The 15,482-nt window shown below is 46.6% G+C and overlaps 1 protein-coding gene across 7 annotated transcripts in view; it reads right to left on the bottom strand.

The window, feature by feature from the left end:
• Positions 1-6,628: 6,628 nt before the first annotated feature.
• LOC139752214 (uncharacterized) overlaps positions 6,629-15,482 on the bottom strand; it is a 161,027-nt gene continuing 152,173 nt past the window's right edge. For 6 of the 7 annotated variants that reach the window (XM_071668219.1, XM_071668214.1, XM_071668216.1 and 3 more), the window contains 3 exons: positions 11,343-11,549; positions 10,045-10,239; positions 6,629-9,030 (listed from right to left, as the gene is read on the bottom strand). In XM_071668219.1, the coding sequence (XP_071524320.1) occupies positions 7,175-9,030; positions 10,045-10,239; positions 11,343-11,549 (2,258 nt within the window). In that variant the 3' untranslated portion in view covers positions 6,629-7,174. The remainder of the gene's footprint in view (positions 9,031-10,044; positions 10,240-11,342; positions 11,550-15,482) is intronic. The other variant, XM_071668220.1, reaches the window with a different exon arrangement.

The raw sequence follows: 15,482 nt of genomic DNA, 5'->3' as shown, positions 1-15,482 counted from the left end.
AGATAGTTCAGTAACCATTTTTGGACCACTGTTTTTCCACCTGTTTGTGCGTCTTCCAGACGCTAAGTATTTCTGAGAGAGAGAGAGAGAGAGAGAGAGAGAGAGAGAGAGAGAGAGAGAGAGAGAGAGAGAGAGAGAGAGTATCACAATGCCAATAGAAACGATGTTATGGTAAACTGGCATAAACATGAATACCGTCACACTGATGACATTTCAATCTGATATTAAGCAGCCCAAAATGATGGAAACTCAGCAGCCAATAACAATGGAAATTCATGTAATTTAACAGACATTGATTCTTAGATATGCTGAACATTAACCGAGACTTTTTTTAGGTTAAATGAATGCATGAGCGCATTCTGAAGGGCAGCTCAATATGAGAGAAGACTTGAATTCTTTGTTTGAATAGATCAGGAGCTAAAACGATTATTATTGATCCAGCATCGTGAACTTTAAACTTCTTAAGCTCTGCCGTACACAAATTTCTATATGCTTTATATGATGGTCATAGGGGTTGGGAGTTTGACTACACCCTGTATATACAAGTTAAGTCTGTGTCATAATGATAAGGAACTCTGGGCCTTGTATCATGGTACCAGTCAGAGTATTCGTTGGCAATCATCGTCACAGGTAATTTTTACTTTCACGAGAGTAAAATACCTAAATGTAAGTGAACGGAATAGAAATGGTTATAATAGAATGCAGTATTTATTATCATTAGCTTATATATTACTTTCTTTAAATAGAATGACTAATCAAAAATTGTCTTATTATAAATTCATTTTTACAAATAATTACTTCAAGACCAATTTCTCTGAAAGACTCTTAGGTTACCCAAGACCTTTCTGAAGGCTTCAGCATCGCCACACCTTTCGTCAGCGAAGTAGCGCCAGGAAACATACGAAAAAAAACCACATCTGCTCACATCCAGTCTCTAGCTGTCATGTGTAATGCATCGAAACCACAGCTCCCTATCCACATCCAGGTTCCACAAGGCTTTCCATGGTTTACACCAGATGCTTCACATGCCCTGGTTCAATCCACTGACAGCACGTCGACGCCAGTATAACACATCATTCCAATGCACTCTATTCCTTGCACGACTCACACCCTCCTGTATTTTCAGACCCCGATCGCTCAAAAACTTTTTCGCTCTATCCTTCCACCTTCATTTTGGTTTCCCGCTTTTCCTTGTTCCATCTACTTCTGACATATATATCCTCTTTGTCAACTTTTCCTCATTCATTCTCTCCATATATCCAAACCACTTCAACACACCCTCTTCTGCTCTCTCAACCACACTTTTATTTACCACACGTCTCTTATCTTTTCATTACTTACTCGATCAAACCACCTCACACCACATATTGTCCTCAAACATTTCATTTCCAACACATCCACCCTCCTCTGCACAATCCTATCTATAGCCCACGCCTCGCAACCATATAACATTGTTGGAACCACTATACCTTCAAACATACCCGTTTTTGCTTTTCGAGATAACGTTCTCGCCTTCTACACATTCTTTTTCGCCCCCCAGAACCTTCGCCCCCTCCCCAACCCCGTGACTCACTTCCGCTTCCATGGTTCCATTCGCTGCCAAGTCCACTCCCAGATATCTAAAACACTTTCCTCCAATTTTTCTCCATTCAATCTTACATCCCAAGTAACATGTCGCTCAATTCTGCTGAGCCTAATAACCTTGCTCTTATTCATATTTACTCTCAACTTTCTCCTTTCACACGCTTTACCAAACTCAGTCAGTAACTTCTGCAGTTTCTCACTCGAATAAGCCACCAGCTCTGTATCATCAGCGAACAACTAACTCACTTCCCAGGCCCCTCTCATCCCCAACAGACTGCACACTCGCGCTTCCCTCCAAAATTCTTGAATTTATCTCCCTAACCACCCCATCCATAAACAAATTAAACAACAATGGAGACATCACACACCCCTGCCGCAGACCGGCCTTCACTGAGAACCAATCACTCCCCTCTCTTCCTACTCGCACACATGCCTTACACCCTTGATAGAAATTCTCACTGCTTCTAGCAGTTTACCTCCCACACCAGATATTCTTAAGACTTACCAAAAAGCATCTCCATCAACTTTATCATATGCGTGCTTTAGATCCATAAATGCGGCATACAAATCCATCTGTTTTTCTAAATATTTCTCACCCACATTCTTGAAAGTAAACACGTGATCCACACATCCCTACAACTTGTGAAACCTCACTGTTCCTCCCCAATCTGATGCTCTGTACATGCCTTCACCTTTTCAATCAACATCTTACCATATAATTTTCCAGGTACACTCAACAAACGTATGCCTCAGGATTTCTTCTGTCCATAAGAAGATCCTGCAACACTCAGGAAGTTGGCTACATACACTGGTCTGGATTACATACAAAAAAGAGTTGCGTTTTTCTGGGTGTGTGTTTATGTGCAGAGAGTGAAGGACAACTGAGTAGTAAGCGTTCAGTGTCTTTTGTGATAGTTCCATCATGGGCATGTAGGGTCTTGGGATTTGTTGAAACTGTATTTGTAGTGTTGTAGTGATGGATAATGTCGAGTGTAACTCGTGTTTGTCTGGGGAGTGTAGTTTCTCATGGGTGTCCCTCTGGTTGGCCGGAATTTAAGATTGAATTGGGAGGTCGACTGTTTAGTGTTTGTCGGGTCATTTCAGCGTTGTGTGTGTGTGTGTGTGTGTATGTTTATATATGTTGGAGCTGGGGGTTTCTGTCAGTAGCAGTTACCCCGGAACCTATTTCTAAGAAAGGGTACAAGGCCTCTTACCTGTCCTTAAGTGATCATATGCAACACTTCAGTTGTTTATATTTACAGTAAAATACCTTTGAAATGTAGTCAAGTGGCTTCTAGACCTGCTTCAGATGGACAATAATACCTGCAGGTGGGCCAGACCACTCACACTGTAGTACTAGAAAGCATTAGTACGCTGCTCAGCCGTTTAGAAGCCGCCGGCTATTGGCCGGAGAGCACGACCAATTGTTGGCTCCCAACATAAACTATGCAATCTTTGTTGTTATTCAGCATTAGTATTCTAAATGCTTGTTCAGTGATTGTATCCGTAAACAACTAAATCATAATTATTTCTTGCGTTCGTAAAGGCTGCATAGATGAAAGCACATAACACGTCCACTTGTAAAATTGGTCTCAAATTCCATATGTAGGTTTCTAGGTCATGTTAGTAGTCTGTATTACTTATGAAAAATATGACCAATAATCTACATAGAGAGTATAATCTGAACCTTAAAAGTGATGGACCATGTAATTATTTTGTACAATAGTTGCTAGTTTCGCTGGCTAGTTCCTTGTTGCTATGGTGAGTTGCAAATTAAGTTTATTTGGCAAAAATCAAGAGTTCGTACATACATATTTCACCAAGGATGACACATCAGATTTACACAAATAGTTATTTCCAATGGAAGGAATGAAAGAAATCCCAATTATGCTAATCTATAAGAAAATATTACCGTATACAGAATGGTAAACTATTTTGAATAACATAATTCTGTTAAACCTTTACACAATATTCGAGATATCAGTAGGTGGCGATTGACGAGAGGATATATATATATATATATATATATATATATATATATATATATATATATATATATATATATATATATATATATACGAACGCGCACTTTCATATAACACATAATACCCTCCAACAGCCAGGATTCGAACCCAGGACCTTTTGCATGGTACACAGGAACGCTAAAAGGTTCTGGGTTCGAGTCCTGGCTGTTGGAGGGTATTGTGATATCATACATAAAAACATACATTAAATATATATACGAACAAACTAGACATGAACGCGCACCTTCAGAAAACATACAAACCTCCTACAGCCAGGATCGAACCCGGGACCCTTGTGCAACAGGCAGGAGCGATAATGACAGGCTATGATCGTCCCAGATAATAAATTGACTGTTTGAATACTAAGTACTCGAATACCCTTCGTCTCACGTTGGTGAGCAACGGGGTCTACACCGGCCATTTCCCATCAAGCTCACACAGCCAGCAGATAGCATTTTACCGTACCTAACTGTACAACGCGGAGTATATGAATACGAACAAAGTGCATATGAACGCGCACTTTCATAGAACATAAACCTTTTTTCTTATGTAGTACGGTAAGATTCCTTAGTAGCAGGTGGCCAGGATGCAGCAGTGGTGTGATGATAGTGTGTGAGGACCATCCTAGTTCCCCAACATCAGTAAGTAACTGAGGAGGACGTGTGGCACAGGAGAAGTTACCTCCTGTGCATGTTAGCAACACACTGGCTGTATGTTGCATGTACCACATGTTAGCAAGACACTGGCTGTATGTTGCATGTACCACATGTTAGCAAGACACTGGCTGTATGTTGCATGTACCACATGTTAGCAAGACACTGGCTGTATGTTGCATGTACCACATGTCAGCAACACACTGGCTGTATGTTGCATGTACCACATGGTGTAGGTGTTGGTTTCATGATATCTCGAGAGGTTTCTCTTGGTATTCTAACGAGCAGACTTTGCCCAGGACACAGTAACCCCGATAAATCGCACAAGTTCGAATTAAATGAAAAATATGTTCAGTATGAGAGAAGTAATACCCGAGTGAGGAGAGGAGGGGATGTAGGTTAAGTTTTTACAATGGATTCGTTAGCGTATGATCAAATAGGGTAAACAGTGAAGAGAAGAGACAGAGAGAGTAGGAGATAAGACAAGACCCTGAAGACCACAGCTGATATGAGAGGGCAAGTGCCACATCAACCACCATTGCAGTGGACCGGCTGGAGAGGAATGTATGCATGACTGCAAGCAAGCAAGGACTGATCTACCTCCAGACCACAAGGAAAGTGACGCAAACTATTATTTTTTGGAAAGACCTTCCCTGTGTTCCCCAGCGAGTGACCCGACCTTGACCATGATTCTGACGCAAGACTTACTGAAGGAAGAAGCTAGTCTTCCTCTAGTGTGAGGCCATCACCTACAACACCAGCAGTGTGAGGCCATCACCTACAACACCACCAGTGTGAGGCCATCACCTACAACACCACCAGTGTGAGGCCATCACCATTACTAATGAGAGTATTTTCACCTGTACATAAAGATGGAAGGATGATGAAGAGACGTACTGTATATGATTCAATATCAAAAAAGGAAAATGATTTAAGAATGTATTGTAGAGGGTAAGCTAGTAGCGTTACACACAACCAACACTGGAAGGTTACAACAACACCAGGGTCTGGTATAGCAGGATAAGGAAGGTTACAACAACACCAGGGTCTGGTATAGCAGGATAAGGAAGGTATGAGAAGGCAATATACCAAAATGTAAAGGAACAAATGTCCTTCAGGTCTTCTGGAAATAGGTAGAGGCCTGCAGCATCCGCCATCACCTGTATATATTTGCAGATGATGCCACAGTGATGAGGGAGGAACACGTGATGAGGGAAGAACACTGATGAGGGAGGAACACGTGATGACGGAGGAACACGTGATGAGGGAAGAACACGTGATGAGGGAGGAACACTGATGAGGGAGGAACACGTGATGAGGGAAGAACACGTGATGAGGGAGGAACACTGATGAGGGAGGAACACGTGATGAGGGAAGAACACGTGATGAGGGAGGAACACTGATGAGGGAGGAACACGAGCATTACATCAACTTGCATCAATTCCAAAGTTCGTTAGATACATGAGTTAGGAAATTTAATCCAAGTAAATGTAAAATGATGAGGATGGGTCACAGTGAGAGGCCCCGGTAGTGAAGACTGTGTAGCAGGTAATAATGAGGATGGGTCACAGTGAGAGGCCTCGGTAGTGAAGACTGTGTAGCAGGTAATAATGAGGATGGGTCACAGTGAGAGGCCTCGGTAGTGAAGACTGTGTAGCAGGTAAATAAGCTTCAGGAATCTGTGTGAGAAGGATTTGGGTGTGGACATTGTAACTAACCTTTACATGAGCTGACATGACAATGACAGACAACAGGAGGCCTGGTTGGCCTACGACTGGGTTGTCTGGGAAGAGAGAGAGAGAGAGAGAGAGAGAGAGAGAGAGAGAGAGAGAGAGAGAGAGAGAGAGAGAGAGAGAGAGAGAGAGAGAGAGAGTATGAATCATCATATGTATAATGTCTCAGAGTGGCCTTTTCTATCTTAGATGTATGTTTATTTCTATGGAGTAAGTTTCCATACATTTCCCAAGTCGTGGACGACAAACATCATGTCTCACAGTTGTTCAGTCACACATTCATTATAACGGTGGTAACAATGTTGTTATCTTTACAAATAAACTTTGATGCTGACGTCTGGGCTGACGTGAGGTGATGTGCTGACGTCTGGGCTGACGTGAGGTGATGTAGTTAGCTGTGAGAAGATCTGGACCGTAACGTAAGCGTCATATAAGCGAGGCCTCAAGTCAGTAGAGCATTAGCACAACCTCGTGTCCAGGGTTGCCAGTGTTCAGGGTTGCCAGTGGACATCATTGACAACTATGATATATTGCAGACAACTTCGCTCAACCTTTTGTTTGAGATGTACATTGCTTGACTTAACACTTACAAGTTTAGTTGAACCGACATGAATGAGGTGAGATACATCATCGATACATGTAAATAATTTATTAGCTTTCTCTCCTGAAATGTTCCTTACTGATTAATAATAAAATGTTAAGACATAAAGTATACAAATATCTACTGCATCTATAACTTACACTAACACTTCTTTGGTTTGGTTGATAGCACACGTGTGCTGCCTCGATGTGACACTGCTAACATCAGACACTTCCTGGTTCTCTGACTCAGATGTTTGTAAGATGCCCGAACCTGGATCCTAGCAGTGTAGGTTACGTGTTCCAGGCTTCTGAAAGAGGAAAGTAGTTCCAGACAACAGATAACCAGGATTTGGAGGTGTCAATATTGCCTAGAGATTTATCCAGTACACTAATTAGTGGAGTGTTAATCTGGAGATAGGATCTTCCAGCCAGTCATACTCAAGGGTTGGGATGTTCTCTCCTTAAAATGGTGTTCCAGACCTCCTGTGTCCATGGGCGGACGACTGTTCCATGGAAAGAGGTAGAGTTTGATCCCAGAACAGAGTCATGTATTTAGGTGATACTCATTCATGAGCATGTGTGCCCAGTTACCGGGAGGTTAGATTAAGGGTCGTACCTCCGGTAAGGTGACCTCCAAGGGAAAATGTGTTTCCAGAACTCTGTTTGGCTGAGCATCAGATGAGGCTTCCATCTGGGAGTCAGCGGCAGCCTCCGCCGTGAGCCCTGTTGTTTCCGTAGCCGACTGGTCAAAGGGTTCGTCAGGAGGAGGAGGAGATGCTGTGTGCATAATTTCTTGCCTACCAGGTGATGATGGCGAGTCAAGCTGAACCTGGATTTGCTCATCTGGAGGGTCTGCGAACACGTTGTCATCAATTGGTGTATCTAGACTATATGGACTGAGGAGAAGAGTTGGCTGGAGCGGTAGGCTGGTGGCAGGACTATTGCCAGTCGGGATGTTGTCATCTTCATGACTCTGTTCATACACACACGACAGGTGGTCTGGCCGCAGGTGAAGAGGGCAGGGTGGGCTCTCCAAACCACTGCTTTCCTTGCCTGGAATGTAGGCCTCCCGTTCTATGGCACCCTGACGTTGAAGGCGAGGTTTGGGACGGGCGGTAGAGGGTGCCCTGGAAGACGGAGTCTCTTTCGTAAACTGGCTTTGGCTGTGCTGACGTGTTGGTCCAAAGCCACGGCCATCCCCTCGCCGTAGTGATCCCAGCCGGGATGGTATGCCAGGCTCACTGGCTTTCATTTTGCCGCTGCTGTTGGATGTGTCAGAAGACACAGATGAACGAGAGATGCGCCAGGTGGCGGTTGATGCCGAGGTGGCAGATGAGTCTGGCCGGGAGGCGGACAAACTGCTCTCTTGTGAGGGTTTGTGTGAGGCCGCCCACGAGTTGTGACGGCGACGGTCCATCATCCTGAGTGTGGTAGAGCCACGACCCTTGCGCCAGGTGTCGCACCAAGAACCGCTGTATGTGTCGCTGGAGAGGGACGTGTGTCGCGGCCCACGGCGCTGGGCCGGGTCCGTCTGATAGCTAGTGTCGCTCGAGGAAGTTATGTCCTCTCCTCCCCTGGTGCACAAAAGGTACTTAAGGGAGTTGAAGTTCAGCCGTGGTCGCTTCTTCTCTTGTTTACCTTTGCAGTTGCAGCATTGTTTGTCTCCCTGCGAGGTGTGGTCAACGGCACTGTTGGTGTTGGCGGGTGTCTGGCGGTTGCTGAAGTTGGACGAATGACGACAGCGGCCGATACCCCTGGTGACACGTGACTCCTCGATGGTCTTGCACAACATAACACAATCCTTTTTGAACTGTTTCGTCAGGAGGGCGTACAGGAAAGGGTTACAGCAAGAGTTCAGGGGCAAGATGAACACGGTAAACACTTTAGCTTCCTCGAGTGAAATAAGATGTATGTCAAACGCCGCCGTCAGAGAGAAAAAAGCGATGGGCGCCCAGCAGATGAAGTCTGTAAAGACAAGAAGAGCCATACGCTTGGCGATTCGTGAGTCGTTACTGTTCCAAGCCTGCGACCCACGGATGGCGCAGTAGATCTTAAAGTAGCATCCCATGAGGATGAGGAATGCCACGCCATTGATGAACATAAGGAAGACTACGTAACCCAGGCCTGCACCATCAGTCTCAAACGGCAGGCAGACGGCAAACTTGCGGTAGTCAGAGACCCCGGCCAGTGGCAGGACTGCCATGGTGATGGCAAAGATCCAGCCGATGATCATAATGTAGGCGGCCTGACGGAGGGAGAGCCGCTTCTGCAGGTGCATGGCGTGTGTGATGGCGTAGTTCCTCTCCAGTGTGATGACGGCCAATGTGTACACCGACAACTCCGAACTCAGCACCCCTAGGAAGCCCGCCACCTGGCACGCCGGCGACATCTGCCACGGGATGGCATACATACGGAACTCTCCAAGAGTTGATGCATCAGCCACGGCCAGGAAGCCTGCGGAGGGAAAGAGGGAGGGAGGGAGGGAATGATGAAGATTAAAGTTCCGGACTTAATGATTGTGACACACACAATGTCCTGAACCTAGCGATGTAGTCGGAGAAGATCTGCACTACATCCTGACTACAAGAAGGATAAACATTGCCAAGTTAGGTTTGAAGTGAAGGTCATTTCAAGACATTATATTAGCAAGGACTCATCCAGTAACAGCGGCTCCTGTCTCATGTGAGGTAACGTATTACTCTCAAATGCCGTAACTTGATATGTTTCATCATAAGACGACAGATACTCACCTCTACATTACCAGGTTCATAAATATCTACACATCTTCTACATCACTTTTACATAACCCTTATATCTAGTACGTGTATGTAACCCGTACATCTTCCTCTATGTCACTCTCCTATCATATCTCCGTATCTACATTTCCTTGACGGTCACGCAGCATCTACCTCTCTACCATCATCTGTCAATTATATCGATCCATCTTGACCAATTGTAAAGTTTAGTTTTCCGTCTGACCACATATATACAAGCTGGTCGTCTGCCACCATCTGTCACACTCCTCAATCCTTTGTTGATGATCACTCTTGAAGTTTGTGAGCTAATTGTCAGGCTAATCTACCCCGTCTGACCACCTGCCAAGCTTAACTATCCATATTTGACCACCTGTCAAGCTTATCTATCCATGTTTGACCATCTGCCAGGCTAATCTACCCCGTCTGAACAAAGTCCAGCTAATCTACCCCTGTTTAACCTGCTATTAAGCTGAGCTACCCCAGAGTGGCCATCTTCCAAGGTAATCCATCCCTGTTTGATTACATGTCAGGGTAATCGACCCCTCTGTCTTACCATCTGTCAAGCTGATGTCTGATGTCATGTAATCTAGTTCGGACCACATGTCCAGCTAATTTGCTTCTGTCTAGTCACCTCCTAAGCTACTCCATCCCTGTCTAACCCCGTGTTAAGTTCATCTATCAGTAGAGAACCTGTCTCAACCTCTCTACACACCCAGGTAGACACCCATGAAGAAGTCTGCCATCGCCAGGTTGGTGACCAGGAAGCGAGGTACGTCCATCTTGGCGTAGGCGGCCACCAACACCACCACTACCACACCGTTGCCCATCAGCGCCAGCAGGAAGACGATCCACACTCCACACCTTAACGTCCACCAGTCGAACAGATCACGACACGGCATGAACGGTCCTGTGGGGGTCATGCAGGAGGTCACCTGACAAGAATTACCAGAGGTTAAATGAAGCGTGAGAGATGGAATGACATGACCAAAGGAAGATTTGATGAGGTTACTGGAGGTCACCAGTCATGGTCTGGGTCACCATGCTCGGTCACCAGTCATGGTCTGGGCCACCACGCTAGGTCAAACCAGTCATGGTCTGGGTCACCATGCTCGGTCACCAGTCATGGTCTGGGCCACCACGCTAGGTCAAAGCAGTCATGGTCTGGGTCACCATGCTCGGTCACCAGTCATTGACAGATATTGTTAAAGGTCAGTGTAAATCATGCTCATGTCACCAGGTCTGGACCACGCACTAGGGAACCACCTTCGATAATGTTTTTCAAGTTTTGCAAGTTGGTTTGGGAGAGTCAGATGGAAAGGAATTCGTGTGTGGGATCCTGTAGACATGTGTGCATTCATTACAGAGAGGAGAATGGCTGACGAAACAGAGAGAAAAAAAAGAATAATTTGGCCCGGAAAACTTGTGGTCTTAGTTGTGACAATATATCTTAACAAGGAATCTTCGGCAGGACTCTACATATAGACACATTTCTAAAGCCCACATTAATGTCTGATGATCCAAGCAGGACGTGTGCAAAGGATCTTGTTACTACCTTGAAAGGAGAGAGAGAGAGAGAGAGAGAGAGAGAGAGAGAGAGAGAGAGAGAGAGAGAGAGAGAGAGAGAGAGAGAGAGAGAGAGAGAGAGAGAGAGAGAGAGAGAGAGAGAGAGAGAGAGAGAGAGAGAGAGAGAGAGAGAGAGAGAGAGAGAGAGAGAGAGAGAGAGAGAGAGAGAGAGAGAGAGAGAGAGAGAGAGAGAGAGAGAGAGAGAGAGAGAGAGAGAGAGAGAGAGAGAGAGAGAGAGGCATGTGGTCGAGGGTTGAGAGTCAGGAGTGTTGTGGTGTACTGCGGACACATCACTTATCCGGCCAATCGTTGTCATTGAACAATTTGCTGAGATAATGAACTGTACACAATTGTGATTGACTTGACCAGGGTCTGGTTTACATTACTGACCTGGCAGTGGGCTGCACAGGTCCCAGCAGGTAGCCTGACCTGCCATGCACGACCTACCTGGTAAAGGGATGCACTGGGGTCGTACACGCATGGACGGAGTCACCGGGAGTGCCATCTGGTGGTGTGTTGAGCCGGAGGAGCGGGTGGTCTGGGCCAGGGGCGGCGGGGCGTCAGGAGAGGCGATGGTTGTGGTGGTGTTGGCCAGGGCTAGAGAGAAGGCATCTGCCAGGTTATCCCACACCGTCCCAAACTTATCCAACTCTTCTACAAACAAAAGGAACTTAATTAAACTTGTGTTCTGCCAGATTACTAGGGGAAGGGGGCACGGGTGGAACTTTCTGAAAGTGTATTTCTGCATGAAAATATATGCATATATGTATGTAATGTATGTATGTATGTATGTATGGATGGATGTGATGTATGTATGGATGGATGGATGGATGGATGGATGGATGTTCGTACATGCACATGCTGCCACAAGTCAAGACAATCAGGTGGTGATAGAACACTCCTGGCAGAACATGAACATAAAGGGTAGAACACCTGGCAGAACATGAACATAAGATAGTATGACACGATTATCCAAAAACATTCAATTTATCAAATAATCATAAAAATCAAAGTTGATTTTTCTATTCGCTTAAAAAAATGTGGAAAACTTTATAAAAGATGCAGTTCCTGACTATGATCATTCATGGAAATAAACACAAATAAGTTACTTCAATACATCTCTACGTGCAATACATTTTATCCAACGGCAATACATTAAAATACAAAAGCAATACATTATGATACAACAGCAATAGATCACGATACAGCAGCATTACAATAATTACAGAATAATGAAAAGTCAGATGATGTATATATGTAGGAGACATCAAGAGTCCAAGGAAGGGACCTCCCTATCCCAGGGACCACTGACCAACACAGCTAGTAGCAATGCACACATGTGACGGTGTCTTGCAACACACACACACACACACACACACACACACACACACACACACACACACACTCGACATCACAAAGTACTGAATCCACAGAAACAACAAAGACTAGTGATACTCCTGGTCAGGCAGCTAGGCCAGAGTTATCACTCACAAAACCTTCACCTTCAGAATCATCAAACCCCACAATAGGAGGCCCTGCAGAGCATCAAACCCCACAACAGGAGGCCCTGCAGAGCATCAAACCCCACAACAGGAGGCCCTGCGGAGCATGAAAGCCCACAACAGGAGGCCCTGCAGAGCATCAAACCCCACAACAGGAGGCCCTGCAGAGCATCAAACCCCACAACAGGAGGCCCTGCGGAGCATGAAAGCCCACAACAGGAGGCCCTGCAGAGCATCAAACCCCACAACAGGAGGCCCTGCGGAGCATCAAACCCCACAACAGGAGGCCCTGTGGAGCATCAAACCCCACAACAGGAGGCCCTGCGGAGCATGAAAGCCCACAACAGGAGGCCCTGCAGAGCATCAAACCCCACAACAGGAGGCCCTGTGGAGCATCAAACCCCACAACAGGAGGCCCTGCGGAGCATCAAACCCCACAACAGGAGGCCCTGCGGAGCATGAAAGCCCACAACAGGAGGCCCTGCGGAGCATGAAAGCCCACAACAGGAGGCCCTGCAGAGCATCAAACCCCACAACAGGAGGCCCTGTGGAGCATCAAACCCCACAACAGGAGGCCCTGCGGAGCATCAAACCCCACAACAGGAGGCCCTGCAGAGCATCAAACCCCACAACAGGAGGCCCTGCAGAGCATCAAACCCCACAACAGGAGGCCCTGTGGAGCATCAAACCCCACAACAGGAGGCCCTGCAGAGCATCAAACCCCACAACAGGAGGCCCTGTGGAGCATCAAACCCCACAACAGGAGGCCCTGCGGAGCATCAAACCCCACAACAGGAGGCCCTGCAGAGCATCAAACCCCACAACAGGAGGCCCTGTGGAGCATCAAACCCCACAACAGGAGGCCCTGCGGAGCATCAAACCCCACAACAGGAGGCCCTGTGGAGCATCAAACCCCACAACAGGAGGCCCTGCGGAGCATGAAAGCCCACAACAGGAGGCCCTGCGGAGCATCAAACCCCACAACAGGAGGCCCTGCGGAGCATCAAACCCCACAACAGGAGGCCCTGCGGAGCATCAAACCCCACAACAGGAGGCCCTGTGGAGCATCAAACCCCACAACAGGAGGCCCTGCGGAGCATGAAAGCCCACAACAGGAGGCCCTGCGGAGCATCAGACCCCACAACAGGAGGCCCTGCGGAGCATCAAACCCCACAACAGGAGGCCCTGTGGAGCATCAAACCCCACAACAGGAGGCCCTGTGGAGCATCAAACCCCATAACAGGAGGCCCTGCGGAGCATCAGACCCCACAACAGGAGGCCCTGCGGAGCATCAGACCCCACAACAGGAGGCCCTGCGGAGCATCAGACCCCACAACAGGAGGCCCTGTGGAGCATCAAACCCCATAACAGGAGGCCCTGCGGAGCATCAGACCCCACAACAGGAGGCCCTGTGGAGCATCAAACCCCATAACAGGAGGCCCTGCGGAGCATCAGACCCCACAACAGGAGGCCCTGTGGAGCATCAAACCCCATAACAGGAGGCCCTGCGGAGCATGAAAGCCCACAAGAGGAGGCCCTGCGGAGCATCAAACCCCATAACAGGAGGCCCTGCGGAGCATCAGACCCCACAACAGGAGGCCCTGCGGAGCATCAAACCCCACAACAGGAGGCCCTACGGAGCATTCTTCTCTTTAACCCTATCTAATCTCTTCTAACTAGACCTTCCAATCACCTCCAGCAGACCACAGACAACGTCATATTCACGTCACGACACAGTAATACTAGAGTAACAACCAAGAAGCAAGCAACGTTACCACACCACACAACCAGAAGATTGGCCCACACAAAGCAGTATGTCTGCCCCTCCTCACATGTCCTGCTCCGTCACCGTGTTAACCTGGGACACATGTGAAGCCAGACTACATCCTCGCCCACCCCTGACTGATCAACGTCTTCCACACCATCACAACTCCAGCTATGTATACTGGGCATGCACATCATACATATGTATACTGGGTATGCACATGATACGTATGTATACTGGCTATGCACATCATACATATGTCTACTGGGTATGCACATCATACATCACATCCAGGGCATTTAGCCCATTACCAAGAACTTCAACACATCCACCACACACACCAACACCATCAACACGCCAGCACCTTCCTGGACGAGGAAAATAATGTGTTAACATCCCCAACATATACTTCCTAATGTGTTAACATCCCCAACATATACTTCCTAATGTGTTAATATCCCCAAAATATACTTTCTAATGTGTTAACATCCCCAACATATACTTCCTAATGTGTTAACATCCCCAACATATACTTCCTAATGTGTTAACATCCCCAACATATACTTCCTAATGTGTTAACATCCCCAACATATACTTCCTAATGTGTTAACATCCCCAACATATACTTCCTAATGTGTTAACATCCCCAACATATACTTCCTAATGTGTTAACATCCCCAACATATACTTCCTAATGTGTTAACATCCCCAACATATACTTCCTAATGTGTTAACATCCCCAACATATACTTCCTAATGTGTTAACATCCCCAACATATACTTCCTAATGTGTTAACATCCCCAACATATACTTCCTAATGTGTTAACATCCCCAACATATACTTCCTAAGCTCGAAGCTGAACTATGTTTGAACTGCTTGCTGATCCATACAGTCAAAAGCACTGCAAACCACAGATGACCGCCACAAATAGTGAACCTCTGCTTGACCAAGGAAGGATGTAGGTGTAGGTATGACCTGACTCGTTCAACCTGACACTCCACACTGGAGGATCACTAAACTACTTCCTCCCAAACCTTCCACCACATCCACGTCTTAACGACAATACTGGCCCAGGCTGGACACCTGAACTCAAGGATCCCACCTCCCCTGCCAACACGACATTCCCAACACACATGTTGCAGGTCATGACCACACATCATCCATCAGTCCATCCAGCGTCTTAGACACTCACCCACCTGAAGCTGCCACTCCACCTCCAGCAGTGTACTGCACCACACCATACCACTGTCCATCCAGTTTGGGACACCATCTTTATGTACAATTTACAAACACAAGTTGAGCACATCACAAAATCCCT

The sequence above is a fragment of the Panulirus ornatus genome, chromosome 12, assembly GCF_036320965.1.
Source record: "Panulirus ornatus isolate Po-2019 chromosome 12, ASM3632096v1, whole genome shotgun sequence".
In the NCBI taxonomy this organism is placed as follows: Eukaryota; Metazoa; Arthropoda; class Malacostraca; order Decapoda; family Palinuridae; genus Panulirus; species Panulirus ornatus.
Note: the sequence above shows the minus strand (reverse complement) of the source record. Positions and strands in the feature narration are given on the sequence as shown.